Raw genomic sequence first — 17,489 nt, 5'->3', positions numbered from 1 at the left:
TTCACCATTTTGAACTCTTGGGTTAGTAGCTTCCTTATGAGCAGAAATCCTCTCTCAAGGAAATCATGATAGGAAACACAAGCCCGCTTATATCGTATCAATTGGGAGATATATACTCCGTATACATGCGCTACTAGAATGTTGCTACACAGAAATGGAAAGTTCACAATTTGAAAGCTGAAATCATCTCTTTTTGGCATAGAGTTTTGTTTTCAACCGACCTTCATTGTCAATTTCTAGATGTTAGTCCAGATATGAGGCAGATGAAACTGTATCTGTACGATCATATCTCTAAGTCGATGGGATAGATTCTTTCAACATAGTAACCAAATTTTGTATTATTTAGTGAGAGAACATCATCTATATATAGCGAAACGTAAAGTTAAAGAATATTTATAGCTTCTAATCTTTCGTCCTAAAAAGTTTCTGTATAAAGTCAGCCTCATAATAATAAAGAAACTAGTCGGCAAGAAGAGGGGCACACTTGGTTCCATTGTTGTTCAATACATAGGGGTAGAAAACCTTAGTGTTTTCAATTTTAGCAGCAAAGTGATCGCAAATCTTATTTGCATAATTAGTTTTTGTTTCTACCATTCAAAGTTTTTAAATTAAGATATACAACTGTTTCCTATTCTTTGTCCTGTTCAGTGTTTTGTAGTATTCATTCAAAAATATATTTTTGGTCATTGCGTTTGTGTCGTTGTTCGTCCAATGATTGTTGAATATCCGAGTTGCAGATTCTGTACCTTTTTAAGATGTAACATCTTGTATGTAAAACTATACAATATAGAAGGACTGATGTTCGGCTCAATATTGTATCCAATGACATTCAAATGTATAGGAAACGATTCATTGAAAGAGAAATGTTCGTGGATTTTTTTTTTTTTGACTGCCTTGGAAATGTGATAGATAGTAATTGTATAGACAGAGTTTTCATAAGTATTTGCTTTCTCATGTGAAATGTCACCAAGATAACGCCAAGTTCCCCAAAAAATATTTGATATTTTACCACAAGCAAACATTTGTCAAAGTTTCATAAATGATATTTGTTTAAGTATGATTTCCCTGAGTCCGAGTAAATTGTCAAAAATATGCGGTACAGATTTGCTTTTTACAATAAGGCTTTGTCGATACCAATGAAACTTATTAAGTTCTTATTAACCTACATGGTAAGAGAGACGAAAGAGATATTCAAACTCATAAGTCGAAAACAATTTGACAATGTAATCAAGAAACTCTAGACTGAACATAACGAACCTCAACAATCGGTGTTAGTCTCGTGTGCTTTGGGAGAGTACGCAGAAACTGCTCCACATGTTGGTCTCGCCGTGCTGCTCATTTGAGTGAACACTCGGTGATACGTCTAATTATGTACATCATATTTGAGGAAAAGAGGACGTGGTCACAATAATTGGAACATATCCATAGCTTAGATTACCTTAGCTGTATTTGAATTGTTTGTAGGAATTTTGGTACTCAATGCTCTTCAACTTCGTACTTGTTTGGGCCTTTTTAACTTTTTTTGGATTCCAGCATCACTGATGAGTCTTTTGTAAACAAAACGCGCATCTGGCGTCAATACAAAATTTAATTGTGGTATCTATAATGAGTTTATTTATTCTCCATCATCTGTAAAACAGATATTCCATATATAACTGTCAACCAACTCATGATGGTTTCCATAATATGTTCGAAGGGATGATTTCAACTGAACCACTTGGATCTCTATTTCAATAGCGTTCTTTGGAGCAGCAACCCTCTATCAAGGAAATCGTAATGGGATATGCTATATTTACCTTTTTTCATCTCTTTTTTCTATACTTTCTGTTTTTAAATTAAACAGAATTAGTATTTTTTAAACAGATGTCGCGTCTTCAACCTGTGATTACTGGTCCCAACTAACGAATAGTGTTAAAAATGATAAAACACAAAAATGCAAGCAATCATTTCAAAATGAAATATGAAAGCGAACAATGATAACGAAACTAAATAACACTTTATATGGTTCTGCCTCATTGAAAATTAGTTCTGATATCCCGTTTATCAACTTATTCGTTTTCAGTTTGGTTTCTAAATTAAAGTTATTTATATCTTATAGACAGTTCATTTAAGTTCGTTTAAACATTTAAATCAATACAATTCATGATCAATAATAACCTATTTCCATACTGTATTCTAGTGTTTGTCTATTGACATGTATGTATATTAGATAACACTTTAAGTAATGGCGGATAATACTGTAGAACGTGAAGACAAACAAGAAGTTTGTACATCTCATAAACAACTTCGGTGTCAATTTCATGAAACAGAAAAATACACGATATTTTGCAAAGATTGTAAGGACTTCATGTGTATCAAATGCCTCGGACAATTACACCAAAAACACGACTTGAGTCCATTGCAAGATGCCGAGGAATACATTCGTAAAGAAATGGAGGATCTAATGTTTGAGAACAAATATACTGAACAACTTAATTCACTGAGTGATAAGCTGTCGGAGGATAAGAAAAAAACTAGTACAGGACGAGGAACGTTTAAAAATGGAAATAAGAGCTTGTGTAGAAAAAATAAAACAAAAAAATCGACTTATCAGAGGAAAATATTTTGTCAAAATTACGTAATACATTCGAATCCAATCAAACAACACTACAAGATCAATACATACATGTCAATTATTTACAAACTGAAATTGACAATTTTGATGCAAATAAGCTTCATGAATATCATATAAGTCATATTATGAATATTTTGTCTGAAATGAAGTTATGCTCCTCAAAGTGTGATGAAACTACAAATCAGCCAATACCTAGTTTTACGCCGACTACGGAGTTTTCAATAGGAAATTTAATTCAAACGTCAACTTGAAAACGTGACGCTAATGCAATATCATTGTCACCATGTTCTAATGTATCAACACAAACAGATGTTCATGAAGATTCCGATACTGAATGCTTTGATGCTTAAGAATACGAGGAAGATGATTTAATCGAAAGATCATCCGATGAAGTTACAGACATTTATCCGATGCATTTCCAACTAAAGCAGGACATACAACTTGCTAAAAAAATAGTTCCTATATCTGAGAAAGATGCTTGGATACTTGCAAACAGGCAATTGCGTAAAATTATTAACCATGTCGTGGACGACATTGTGTATGCAGATACAGTGTGTGATTTTGTCGTTTTAAAAGATGCATGTGTCTTGATTCTCAGTGAGGTAAAACTCATTGATCATAAAACTACTAAGAGATAGACGCAAGGTTAGATTTGCAAATATCGGACGTCCTGGTAGATAGAACGCCGCATTGTTTTTGCATTTCCGAAGATGATTTGTTAGTACCTTGTATCCTTTTGCGAGTTTCAAAAGAATGAATTTATACACTATTTCATATGGATGAACACTGATGGAATTGTCACTGGCCAAGCTTCATTTTCTATAGACACCTTTAAGAGACCATGTAGTATCCAAATTTTAGATTCATATCTGTGCGTCTTATATTGGCAGGGCAATTTCTCCGACTTGCATCGCATAGAGCTGTTGGAGAAAAAAATCGAATACATATAAATCAATTCAAAGTTTCAGTGGTATTTATGGATTGAAGCATGGAACCATTTTCAAAGTCAAGGGATGTGTGTTGACAAAGTTGGTAATGTTATAATATCAGATTTTCGTCACCATACCGTGTACATGATTGACAAAGATTTAAAGTACAAGAAAACATTACTGGATGCTAAATATGGACTAAATAAACCAGCGGCTATTGGTATTTTGAATGACAATATGTGGATCGCGGACGGAAATCAAATTCATTTTCAATTTAGCGTATACATGCACATGATGAAGTAGTTGCATCTACAACTTTGTAATATATATGGTGGAAGACCAGTGGCGGATCGAGAAATTTACATAAGTTGGGGCCCACTGACTGACCTAAGAGGGGGCCCGCTCCAGTCACGCTTTAATGATTACCTATATAAGCAACCAAATTTTTTCCCAAACAGGTGGGAGGGGCTCCCTGGTCCCCCCTAAATCCGCCTCTGAAGACAACCTTGTATACATTTGAAATAAGTCATAAACATCAATAAATATATATTAATTTAGAAATAAGGCGTCTCTGCAAACATTACTGGTGGTTGTAGAAGAACCAAATTTCTTTAAATTTGCCATTCAGTTTTAAACTTGTAAACGTTAGACAGTCAGGGGCGTTACTTTAACGAGTTTTTTTTTAATTACTTAAATAGGTATATTTAAATTATTCTACAAAATTCTTGAAAATAAATATAGGAAGATGTGGTGTGAGTGCCAATGAGACAACTCTCCATGCAAATAACAATTTATAAAAGTAAACCATTATAGGTCAAGGTACGGCCTTCAACACGAAACCTTGGCTCTCACTGAACAACAAGCTATAAAGAGCCCCTAAATAACTAGTTTAAAACCATTTAAACGGGAAAACCAACTGTCTAATCTGTATAAAAAAAAAGAGAAACGAGAAACACGTATAGATTTCATAAACAAACGACAACTACTGTACATCAGATTCCTTAGGACAGGTGCAAACATTTGTAGCGGGATTACATTTTTAATGGTACCGCAACTTCTCTCTATTTCTGCACCAATAGTATAAATGGACTTTCCGAATTCTTAATTGTGTTTTATAAATGTTATTACACCTGTTTTCTCTTTATTGGATAATTTACTAGAAATTATTAAGAAACTAAGGTTTAGTTTCCCTCAGGCAGAGTTGACTTTAGATGAATTTGGCTATCAACGGTTTCGGTAATTAAACATCCTCGGATTTCAAATGTTTGGCTTTGAGCGTTCCTGATGAAGGTAAATCCAGAAAAGCGCGTCGGACATTTTTAAATGTGTTGTTTTAATTTTTTTTACTACTATGGTAAACATAATTTTATCAACATCAATAAGATAATTATATAAGTTTTAATCGTACTATGGCCTTAAGGTGTCTACATGTTGCACTTTTAAAAAAATACAGCTGTTTCACAAACCACATCTCTGTTGTTTGGTTTACGTACTATTTTCCAGATATGATTTGTATGTTTCATCTCATAGAGACATAGTTTGGGAATACTTCCAGTATGCATTCACATATTGCAGCTAATGCTACATGAATGTAGAATTCCGAGGGTCGCCCAAAGTGAAGAGAGGGGTAATACATAATTTGAATATCAACTTGGTATATGCTGCTTCTCAAACAAATATCTGAAATTCTATTAATTTTAAGATGAAATTGATATATCTGTGTAATAATAATCATTGGTGTTTCTATTATCTGATAAGTTACAGACGTTAGAGATTAGACACAGTAAGTCAGGGTATATATATTCAAATGAAATAAATGTTAAATTATTTTATCACAAACATTATTATAATAGTTGTAACTGGAGGTCAAAATCGGTTCAATCAATTTAACTAATCTGGAACATTTATTAAAAGTTGTATTATAATAATTTTTAATAGAAAAAAACGCAAAGGTACAGCCAATCCTTTGGTATCATTCACATTTCTCTTACAACACGGTTATTGACAAACTCATCATGGATACCAGGATTGAAATGTTAGATTAACAATCTTAGTAAGGTTGTATCGCTTTATAAATCATCTAATATAATTTAATTTTAGGGGATAAAGTTGAAATTAAAAAAAATCTAAATAGATTTGATGTGTTAGTTTATTTTTACCTATTACTTACAATAACCATTCATTGTCAGTTTACCTATACATTGCTTTCAAAATAATGTATTTATAACTTATAAAATTTCATTTTGGTTCATTTCAACAATTGAACCCATTTAATCAATAAATTCATATTACCTTATTATAAACTGGTAAACACGTATATGTATATATATTGGCATATTGAATAACACTTGAAATAATGGCGGATGATCCGTCAGAACGTGTCTAAAAACACGAAATTGACAAATCTCAGAAAACAGTTCGTTGTAGATTCCATGAAAATGAAGAATACCAGATCTTCTGCAAGGAGTGTAAAGATTTCTTGTGCTTTCAATGCCTGGGACAATTTCATAACAAACACAATCTGTGTCGATTGAAAGATGCCGAGGAAGATATTCGATCAGAAATGAAGGTTTTGCTTTTTAAAGAAAATATGCTAAACAACTAAATTTACTGAGTGATCAGTTATCGATGAATAAGAAAAAAATTATACAAGACGCGGTACTTTTAAAAAAGGAAATAAGAACTAGTGTAGAAAAAATGAAACAAAAAATCGACTAGTCAGAGGAAAATCTTTTGTTAGAATTACGTAATACATTCGAAACCAATCAAGCAGCACTACAATATAAAGAAATACATGTCAATAATTTACAAACTGAAATTATTTTGATGTTAATAAGCTTCATGAATACAGTGTTCGTCATACTATGAATATTTTATCTGAAATGAAGTTCTGCTCCTCAATGTGTGATAAAATTACAAATCACCCAATACCTAGTTTTTGCCAAGTATTGAGTTATCAATAGGAAATTTAATTCAAACATCAAGTGGAAACGTGACACTGACGCAATATCATTGTCATCATGTTCTAATATGTCAACACAAACAGATTTTTATGAAGATTCCGATACTGAATGGTTTGATGCTGAAGACTACGAGAAAGTTACAGATATTTATCCGATGCATTTCAAACTAAAGCAGGATATAACACTTGTTTAAAAACAGTTCCTATATCTGAGAAAGATGCTAGGATACTTAAAAACCGGCAATTGTTGAAAATTGTTAACCATTCCTTAGACGACATTGTGTATGCAGATAAAGTTTGTGATTTTGTCGTTTTAAAAGATGCATGTGTTCTGATTCTCCGTGAGGAAAACTCATTTATCAAGAAACTACTAGCAGATAGACGTCAGGTTAGATTTGCGAATATAACAAGATCTGGTAGAAAGCCACATTGTTTTTCGTTTCCGAAGATGATTTGTAAGTAGTCTACCTTGTATTCTTTTTCGAGTATTTATAAACCCTTTCGTATGGATAAATACTGATGGAATTGTCACCGACCAAGCGTCATTTTTTAAGGACACCTTTCAGAAACCATGTAGTATCCACATTTTAGAATCATATCTGTGCGTGTTATATTATACTGGCACATCGAACTTGAATCGCATAGTGCTGTTGGAGAAAAAATCCGATAAATGTAATTCATTTAAAAGTTTCAGTGGTATTTTTGGATTTGATGCAAGCAGCCATTTCCAAAAGTCAAGGGATGTGTGTTGACAAAGCTGGTAATGTTATGATATCAGATTACCGTCATCATAGTGTGTACATGGTTGACAAGGATTTAAAGTACAAGAAAACTTTGCTTGATGCTAAAAATGGACTTCATAAACCAATTTTCAATATAGCGTATACATTCACACAATGAAGTAGTTGCATCTACAACTTGCTAATATATATGGTGGAAGACAACCTTGTATACATTTGAAATATAAATAAACATAAATAAATAAATATAATTTTAGAATTAAGATTGTGATCTTATCTAAGCGTCTCTGCAATTATTACCGGTGGTTGTAGAATAATCAAATTACTTTCAAGTACTGTACATGAATATCACAATAATTTCAAAGTAACAAAATAGTACTATATATTGAAAGTAAATATCCAGTACTACATATTTTTAGTACAGTAATAGTACCTATGAAAAAGTAGTGTAAGCGACCAATAGACCTCAAAAACCCATATAACTAGCACTAAAAGGGTGGTTATGTGTATTGAGAAATTTACACCTATATATTCGAAATGAGATTGTGAAAGTTACATCTAAAAAAGGACGTAATAATCGTGTATTTTTTTTATTTTCGAATATCTTTGTCACATTTGCCATGCTAACATCTCGTTATTCTTAAAAGATGAAACATAAAAATTAAATTTGTGTAAAGAAACAGATTAAAATTATGTGCCCATATATAATTTTTTAATAATGTGTATTGCAAATCATTTTTTTCAATTAAATTAAAGTGTTTCATAAATGTTGTATCACCATGTTTCTCCTTATTGGATAATGTACTACTATAGTTTATTACTTAACTTTATCAACATCAATTACATAATTTTATTTGATTTAATCGTACTATGGCCTTTAGGTGTCTACAGGTTGCACTTTAAAATCCAGCTGTTTCACAAACCACACCTCTGTTGTTTTGTTTACGTACTGTTTTACAGATATGATCTCTATGTTTCATCTCATAGAGACATAATTTGGGAATCCTACCATTATATACAAATGGTTACAAAGAATATTGAATTTTGAGGGTCACCCAAAGTAAAGTACTAGTATTTGTGTAAAGGGATGGGTGATACAGAACTTAAATATCAGTTTAAACTCTTTGAAATGGGAAAATGCATTGTCTTTATTAACAGAAATATAACCTACATACCTGTAGAAGTCCTGTTTTGGTAATGTTGATAGTAAAGTTTCAGTTAAAATTAAAGCAGCTCTGAAATGAAGTATTTCGTCCTCAATACTTTAATACACAAGTTCAAAAGGATATATTATATGTATTTAACTCTGAACCGATTCGACAAATAAAACATTTATTATCTTCAAAACAGATATCATTGTTAACTTCGTTACAGTTTTAACAGTGTTAACATGGTTAATGTCATGTAGTAATGAACTTCATATGAATATTAATTATGCACTACTACTGACTTACTTGTTCTAGTGCTCATAATAAGCCGATTTTTCATGAACCTTCTGGAAGACAAAAAGTTAAAGAATGTTGCAAAAGATTTGAATGTCTCTTTTATGTATAATGATGATGTTTATTCAATTAACATAATTTAAGTGAACCCTGTATATTCTCGTGAATTGCATTGGACTAGCAATTAGGAATACGTATAAAGGAGCATCCTGTCTATCTTGCCCTTTATCGATCTTTTCATAGATTGACGACTCAAATGAGTTAGACAACAAGTGTTGTAAGTCACAATTACTGTTTTTGAGATACTCGTCTATTTATTCATGTTATTACATTAATTTATATATAATTTGACATGGTTTATGACATAAACTTGGAGAAACGTTGCAAAACAGATTTGGTTATATCTTCATTAAGAAAAAGTCCTTGATGATATCTCTTATTTTTAAAAAAAAAATGGTAAAATTCATCTTTCTCGTTGATACAGAGATTATTTCAATTACTGTTAAAGAATGACGTAAAATCTACCTTTCTGTGTACACTGTTTCTGAACTTATGGTCAAAGAGGAACTTGGTATATGCTGTTTCTCAAACAAATATCCTGAATTCTATCAGTTTGATGCAGAAATTGATACAGCTATGTGATAATAATTATTTGTGTTTCTGTTATCTGATAGGTTACAGACGCTAGGAATTAAACGCAGTACTGTAAGTCAGGGTTTATTCAGATGAAAGAAACCTTAAGTTATTTTATCACAAAAATTAATATAATATTTGTAACTGGAGGTAAAAAACGGTTCAATGAATATATCCAATCTGGTATCTTCTTAATTTTAAAAAGGTGTTTAATAATTTTAAATAGAAGAAAAAGCAAACGGACATTTCCACCCTTTGGTATCATTCACATCTCTCTTAAATAGTTATTGATCATAAACTTATCATAGATACCAGAATTGAAATGTTACATTAACAATCTTAGTAAGGATTTATCGTTTTATAAATCATCTAATATATTTCATTTTTAGCGGATAATATCGATGAAATTTTAAATATTCTCAATTGATTTGATGTGCTAGTAATTTTTTACCTTATTTTCCAACAATATCCTTTCATTGCTTTCAAAATATTGTTTTTATATCTTAAGGTAGTTCGGGGGGTTAAATTTTCGCGCCGTCTGCGCATAAAGTTGCGCATTTTTATCGTAAGTGATGTACATTGTCGTTATTTTCCAAAACAGTAAAATATGATCATTTAAATAATCTTTTTTATTCAAATGCATTGAGAAAGAGTTGAATAATTTTTAAATGCAATTTTAAAACTTAATAAAATTTATTGTTACAATTGTCATTGTTGAAATAGGACTTCCGTTCTAAAAATAAACAGTGTGTTTTTGACGAAGGAGAAGAATGAAAAGAGAATTATTCACATTTATCGAACACGTGAACTGCTTTTCATGAATACTGTAATGCAGATCGAAATTAAAGTTAACGATCTTCATTTGGTAGCTTATGAAGCAGTTTCACTCTTGTCTTACACTAGAAAAGGTCCGACAAACATGCGAAAGATGATGTAAACAAATCATGGAAAAGGGGAAATTTAAACTGACAAGTAAGTACTAATGAATTGAATATACATGTTCAAGAGCGATTCACGACCACTGAAAAATAACATGATAGCGTTAATTATTTCAAAACAATATCCGTTTCTAATAACAAAACAATGACCCCCCCCCCCTTTAGTCTTTAGTCTTTAGTATGCGTCATCTTGACACTGATTTTCTCATATGTACTTTGGTCACTTGCGCGTTTGAATACATTAATCACGTTTGTATTTTCTCTTTGTACTTTCACTTTAATTTAGGTAGGCGCTGTTGATACTGATTTATAAAACAAATGATCAAATCTTTGAGTATCGTCTATAAACTCGGAAACTGCATATTGTATGTCTGCACTGGCTTCGGTGTTAAGTAATTCTTCTAGATCTAGATTAAGTGTTCCTGTTTTGAAATATATTGACTGGCGGAGTTTTTCTCTATCCAAACTGTAATTGTCACAAGATAATAAAAAATGTTCTACAGATTCTATTTCTCCGCAAGTACATTTGTTGTCTTCTACATGTCTGTTAATGAAATGTTGATACCCCTTTAGTTTGGAGTATCCTGATCTGACACTGTTTAGTATATTGAAGTGTTTTTTTGATGGGAAGTCGAGTTTGATTCTTTTTGATGCATCTGGGTGATGATTAAAAAATTTTCTCCCAACCTCACTAGATTCCCATTGTGTCTTCCATTTTTTAATGACTGATGTTCTCGCTGCTTGTTTGATGTCTTGTTTTGTCGTGATTGAAGACATTTCCTCCCTGTTATCTGCCTCTTTTGCCGCTTTTGCCAGACGGTCAGCCTGTTCATTTCCCTCTATATTAGAGTGCCCCTGTGTCCAAATGATGTTGATACTAAAACCCTTTTGTTCCAATTTTATTTTCCTGTTTTTGATTTCTTGTATGGCATGTATGGTTTTGTGATAGTTTTCTGATTTCCAATTTAAGGTTATAATGCCTATGGCGGATTGGCTGTCAGAGTATATGTTAAGTTGTTTAACATTGCGGTAATTATAATTGTCTATTTTTTCCAGCACAAGTTTAATGGCTACTAGCTCAGCTAGTAGTATTGATCCTCTGTTTGATACAGGGTACTGTATTGTTTCCTCCTCTTCATTATTGTATATAATGGCTCCTGCACCACAAGGCCCAGGATTTCCCATGCATGAGCCATCTGTGAATGCCACTGTTGTATCCCCCCTTTTCAGGTTGAAAATTAATTATAAATGTAACCAAAGTCATAGCTCATGATACTTTTATCATGTAATAGATTTGAAATTTGTGGACCTGAAAAATATGTCATCTGCATAGGGTTCAGACCATTTAGGTTTCTGGGAGAAAAGGTCAAGATTCATGAAAGTAAAGGTTTATATACCTGTCATTACATGCATATGCAAACAGAATTTTCTTGTTGTAAACCTGGAGTATACACCTTATCGCTATTAGCCTAGTCAGTCGGCCGACCCGGCTGCTTGACCTTTTGACGCATACAACAATCACTTTTCCATTGTGACGTCAGATATTTTATTTTATGACGTCAAAATTTTACAAGAACTGTGTGATATTTTGTAATGGAGGACAAATAGCGTTAAGGTGTATTCGAATGTGAATGCAGTTGATTTTGCCCGGATTCCAGTAATAACATTTTTGGTTAAGCATGCACACTTAAAATTTAGACATGTGAGAACCCAATCTATATAAAAAAGATGTGGTATAATTGCCAATGAGACAACTTCAATGTATCCAAAAGAGACCAAAACGGCACATACATAAACAGCTATAGGTCACCATACAGCCTTCAACAATGAGCAAAGCCCATACCGCATATATACTAGTCAGCAATGAAAGGCCCAGATTTGACAATGTACATGATGTACGTATACATATACAACAATTCAAACAAGAAAACAAAAGGCCTTATTTTTATATAGAAAAATTAATGAAAAAACAAATATGTAACACATAAACAAATGACAACCACTGAATTACAGGCTCCTGACTTGGGACAGACACATACATAAATAATGTGGCGAGGTTAAACAAGTTAGCAAGATCTAGACCGTATAAATTATTTTTAAAAATGAATCATTTCACAAACTACCTTTCTTACGTATACCGATGGTCTGGATTGAGGGTCCTTCATTTCATTCCTATCTTATTCTTCATACCATTTATCTCTATTTATTTCTTTCCCATTTTTCTATACTTCTTATAATTTAACAACCCGTTTTTTCTTCATTGTTACATGTATGTCTATTTTCTTTATTTACAAATGTATTGTGAATATTACATGCATTATTCTCTATTCTTTTAAACTTTCGCTTACCCCCTATAATCATGATAATATATTTGATCCTACAGAATCTTCATAAGAGAAAAACAAAACTTTTACTACCTAAACAGGAAAAGTGGTCTTGTCATAAAGTGATATTTTTCTAAGTTTAAAAGTTTGTTAGGTCTCTACACAATTATTTCGGAGTGCATTTATTTAATATATTATAGATATTAAATGCAAACTTTTAAAAATTACACCTGCGCTAAGTGGGTGTCATATTCTCTTGATGGCTTCAGACATTTTTTAAAGTTTTTTAGCTTGTCCATTCATGACTAAAAGTTACAGTATAATTTCAACTCTTTAAATACTTCCTCTTTAAGGCATATTTATTAAAGGTGTATGAAAAAAATATTTCAAGATATGAACATTTTTGTAATCAAATTTATAAAAATGATTATATAATTGATTTTCATGTGGAATGCATGGTAATGTTCACACAAGAGTCTTTATTTTGTAAATAAAGATAAAATCAAAGGATGTTCCTAAAATGTATCTAATAGGATAGTAGAAACTAACTGATCTTAACCAACTTTGTGTGACCAGAGATTACTAAATTAAAAGCCTACGGACCAAGTTTCATGGCAATTATAAGATATATATATTATAGACAAAATGTTTTTAAAGACTAATTTGATGTACATGTATCAGATATGTAGAATGTTTAATAATTATTCAAAAGTCAAATTATACAAATCGGAAAATGTATAAGTATGTGCCTTTTAGCATGTTTTGTAGGTTTTTGAATGAAAAAAAAGGGGGGGGGGCTTGAATGAAGAGGTGATATTTTCCTGCAATTTAAAACCTCATGAATGTTTTTGTTGTATAAAAAAATCCCAGTGGCGGATCCAGAATTTTTCATAAGTGGGGGCTCACTGACTGTCTAAAAGGGGACCCCGCTCAGGTCATGCTCCAGTGATTCCCTATATATTATTAACCAAATTTTTCCCAGGGCTGCCTCTGAATCCTCCCATATGTTTAAAATGTACATTGTACTTTAAATAAAATGGAAATTACAAATAGCATAGTATATTACAATGAACATGTAATAATTTAATAGTACGTTATGTATTAAAAAGTCTTAGGCCCAAAACACTTGAAATAATTCAGGGTCAATTTAGGTCCCTTGCACATACATTACATTTAAACATGTTAAAAATGCATACTATAGCTGAAATTATTAAAATTTGCTTTTTTGGGGAGCTGATTTCTATTGCAAGTTATTTAAGTCTCAAGAGGCATACATGTATTTGAACCATTTACTATCCTACAGTAGAAAAGAAAAATAACATGCGGAATACAGCAGTTACAAAAAAAATTGTAAAATGCGAATATACTGAAATCTTGAATTTTATGACAGACTTTATGTACATACAAACCTCATCACATTTTTCTTGCTCCACAAAGTTTGTAAGACAAGGATCAAGACTATTCATACAACTCATTCTGCAAAGTTATCTGTGATAATCTACTTTTTGCTACATGTAGATTTAGAGTTTAAAAATGAATAATACAAATTGATAAAACCCCTATAATAAATAACAGTAACAGTTGTACCAAGTTACACCACTGTCCCAGGTTAAGGGGAAGGGTTGTCACCTTCAAACGTTAACCTCACAACATAATGTATGTGCCTGTCCCAAGTCATGAACCTGTAATTCAGACAGTGATTGTCTTTTGTTGTGTCACATATATTTTTAGTTCATCATTTTGTACATTAATATGCCTTCAGTTTTCTCATTTGAATTGTTTTTCATTAGTCATTGAAGGGCCTTTCACATCTCACTATGCGATAACGGCTTTTGACCTGTAGCTGTTAACTTCTGTGTCATGTGGTCTATTGCGGAGAGTTGCCTCATTAACAATCCATTATCATACCACATCTTCCTTTTGTATTGAAACACAAATATTGACACATAAAAACCTTTTAGATAGAAAGTCAGAATGAGACTAATGGATAAAAACTAAGCAGACTGTCAGCTCACACTTTTCACATGTTGTCACAAATATTGTTTTTAAAAGCACAATAATAACCAGATGCTCCGCATGAGGCAGCTTTATACAACCGCAGAGGTCAACCCCCTCTTTGAACAATGAACAACTTCTGTCATATATTTTGTTAAAAAAATCTCTTGGGTGGCCTATGACGTGCAAATTTTATTTTAATTTTATAAAATAGAGACATCAAGCTCTACAGTATGAAATTATGAGCAAGTTCTGTCATTTATTTTGCTCTGAAAATTCAATCAAAGAGATTTTATGTCTGTTTTTCCTATATTTAGCCTATTTGCACTCATTTTCAAAGGTCAAAAAATCTCTTGGATGGCTGGTGACCCCCAAATTTTATTTCAAATTTATAAAATAGAGACATCAAGCTATAGGTAGGAAAACATGAGCCTCTTCTGTCATTTATTTTGCTCTGAAAATTCAATCAAAGAGATTTTAGGTCTGTTTTTCCTATATTTAGCCTATTTGCACTCATTTTCAGAGGTCAAAACATCTCTTGGATGGACTGTGACCCCCAAATTTTATTTCAATTTTATAAAAAAAAGACATCAACCTATATAGTATGAAAAAATGAGCCACTTCTGTCATAAATTTTGCTCTGAAAATTCAATCAAAGAGATTTTAGGTCTGTTTTTCCTATATTTAGCCTATTTGCACTCATTTTCAGAGGCCAACAAATCTCTTGGATGGCCGGTGACCCCCAAATTTTATTTCAATTTTATAAAATAGAGACATCAAGCTATACAGTATAAAATAATGAGCCACTTCTGTCATTTATTTTGCTCTGAAAATTCAATCAAAGACATTTTAGGTCTGTTTTTCCTATATTTAGCCTATTTGCACTCATTTTCAGAGGTCAACAAATCTCTTGGATGGCCGGTGACCCCCAAATTTTATTTCAATTTTATAAAATAGAGACATCAAGCTATACAGTATGAAAAAATGAGCCACTTCTGTCATTTATTTTGATCTGAAAATTCAATCAAAGAGATTTTATGTCTGTTTTTCCTATATTTAGCCTATTTGCACTCATTTTCAGAGGTCAAAAAATCTCTTGGATGGACGGTGACCCCCAAATTTTATTTCAATTTTATAAATTAGAGACATCAAGCTATAGGTAGGAAAAAATGAGCCACTTCTGTCATTTATTTTGCTCTGAAAATTCAATCAAAGAGATTTTAGGTCTGTTTTTCCTATATTTAGCCTATTTGCACTCATTTTCAGAGGTCAACAAATCTCTTGGATGGCCGGTGACCCCCAAATTTTATTTCAATTTTATAAAATAGAGACATCAAGCTATACAGTATAAAATAATGAGCCACTTCTGTCATTAATTTTGCTCTGAAAATTCAATCAAAGAGATTTTAGGTCTGTTTTTCCTATATTTAGCCTATTTGCACTCATTTTCAGAGGTCAACAAATCTCTTGGATGGCCTGTGACCTCCAAATTTTATTTCAATTTTATCAAATAGAGACATCAAGCTATAGAGTATGAAATAATGAGCCACTTCTGTCATTTATTTTGCTCTGAAAATTCAATCAAAGAGATTTTATGTCTGTTTTTCCTATATTTAGCCTATTTGCACTCATTTTCAAAGGTCAAAAAATCTCTTGGATGGCTGGTTACCCCCAAATTTTATTTCAAATTTATAAAATAGAGACATCAAGCTATAGGTAGGAAAACATGAGCCACTTCTGGCATTTATTTTGCTCTGAAAATTCAATCAAAGAGATTTTAGGTCTGTTTTTCCTATATTTAGCCTATTTGCACTCATTTTCAGAGGTCAAAAAATCTCTTGGATGGACTGTGACCCCCAAATTTTATTTCAATTTTATAAAAAAAAGACATCAAGCTATATAGTATGAAAAAATGAGCCACTTCTGTCATAAATTTTGCTCTGAAAATTCAATCAAAGAGATTTTAGGTCTGTTTTTCCTATATTTAGCCTATTTGCACTCATTTTCAGAGGTCAACAAATCTCTTGGATGGCCGGTGACCCCCAAATTTTATTTCAATTTTATAAAATAGAGACATCAAGCTATACAGTATGAAAAAATGAGCCACTTCTGTCATTAATTTTGCTCTGAAAATTCAATCAAAGACATTTTAGGTCTGTTTTTCCTATATTTAGCCTATTTGCACTCATTTTCAGAGGTCAACAAATCTCTTGGATGGCCAGTGACCCCCAAATTTTATTTCAATTTTATAAAATAAAGACATCAAGCTATACAGTATGAAAAATTGAGCCACATCTGTCATTTATTTTGCTCTGAAAATTCAATCAAAGAGATTTTATGTCTGTTTTTCCTATATTTAGCCTATTTGCACTCATTTTCAGAGGTCAAAAAATCTCTTGGATGGACGGTGACCCCCAAATTTTATTTCAATTTTATAAAATAGAGACATCAAGCTATAGGTAGGAAAAAATGAGCCACTTCTGTCATTTATTTTGCTCTGAAAATTCAATCAAAGAGATTTTAGGTCTGTTTTTCCTATATTTAGCCTATTTGCACTCATTTTCAGAGGTCAACAAATCTCTTGGATGGCCGGTGACCCCCAAATTTTATTTCAATTTTATAAAATAGAGACATCAAGCTATACAGTATTAAATAATGAGCCACTTCTGTCATTAATTTTGCTCTGAAAATTCAATCAAAGAGATTTTAGGTCTGTTTTTCCTATATGTAGCCTATTTGCACTCATTTTCAGAGGTCAACAAATCTCTTGGATGGCCGGTGACCCCCAAATTTTATTTCAATTTTATCAAATAGAGATATCAAGCTATAGAGTATGAAATAATGAGCCACTTCTGTCATTTATTTTGCTCTGAAAATTCAATCAAAGAGATTTTAGGTCTGTTTTTCCTATA

At 32.0% G+C, this 17,489-nt stretch overlaps 1 protein-coding gene across 1 annotated transcript; it reads right to left on the bottom strand.

Moving 5' to 3' along the window:
- Nucleotides 1-10,540: 10,540 nt before the first annotated feature.
- LOC134687766 (uncharacterized) lies at nucleotides 10,541-11,443 on the bottom strand. Its single transcript, XM_063548224.1, has one exon. It carries the CDS (start codon nucleotides 11,441-11,443, stop codon nucleotides 10,541-10,543), a length of 903 nt encoding a protein of 300 aa, XP_063404294.1.
- Nucleotides 11,444-17,489: the final 6,046 nt, after the last annotated feature.

This window comes from Mytilus trossulus, chromosome 10 (assembly GCF_036588685.1).
Source record: "Mytilus trossulus isolate FHL-02 chromosome 10, PNRI_Mtr1.1.1.hap1, whole genome shotgun sequence".
Lineage (NCBI taxonomy): Eukaryota > Metazoa > Mollusca > Bivalvia > Mytilida > Mytilidae > Mytilus > Mytilus trossulus.
The sequence above is the reverse complement of the archived record's forward strand: the minus strand, read 5'-3'. Positions and strand labels throughout refer to the sequence as shown.

What these genes read in the sequence shown, in the direction of transcription:
- LOC134687766 (XM_063548224.1), bottom strand. Translation starts at nt 11,443, where the DNA reads ATGGGAAATCCTGGGCCTTGTGGTGCAGGAGCCATTATATACAATAAT.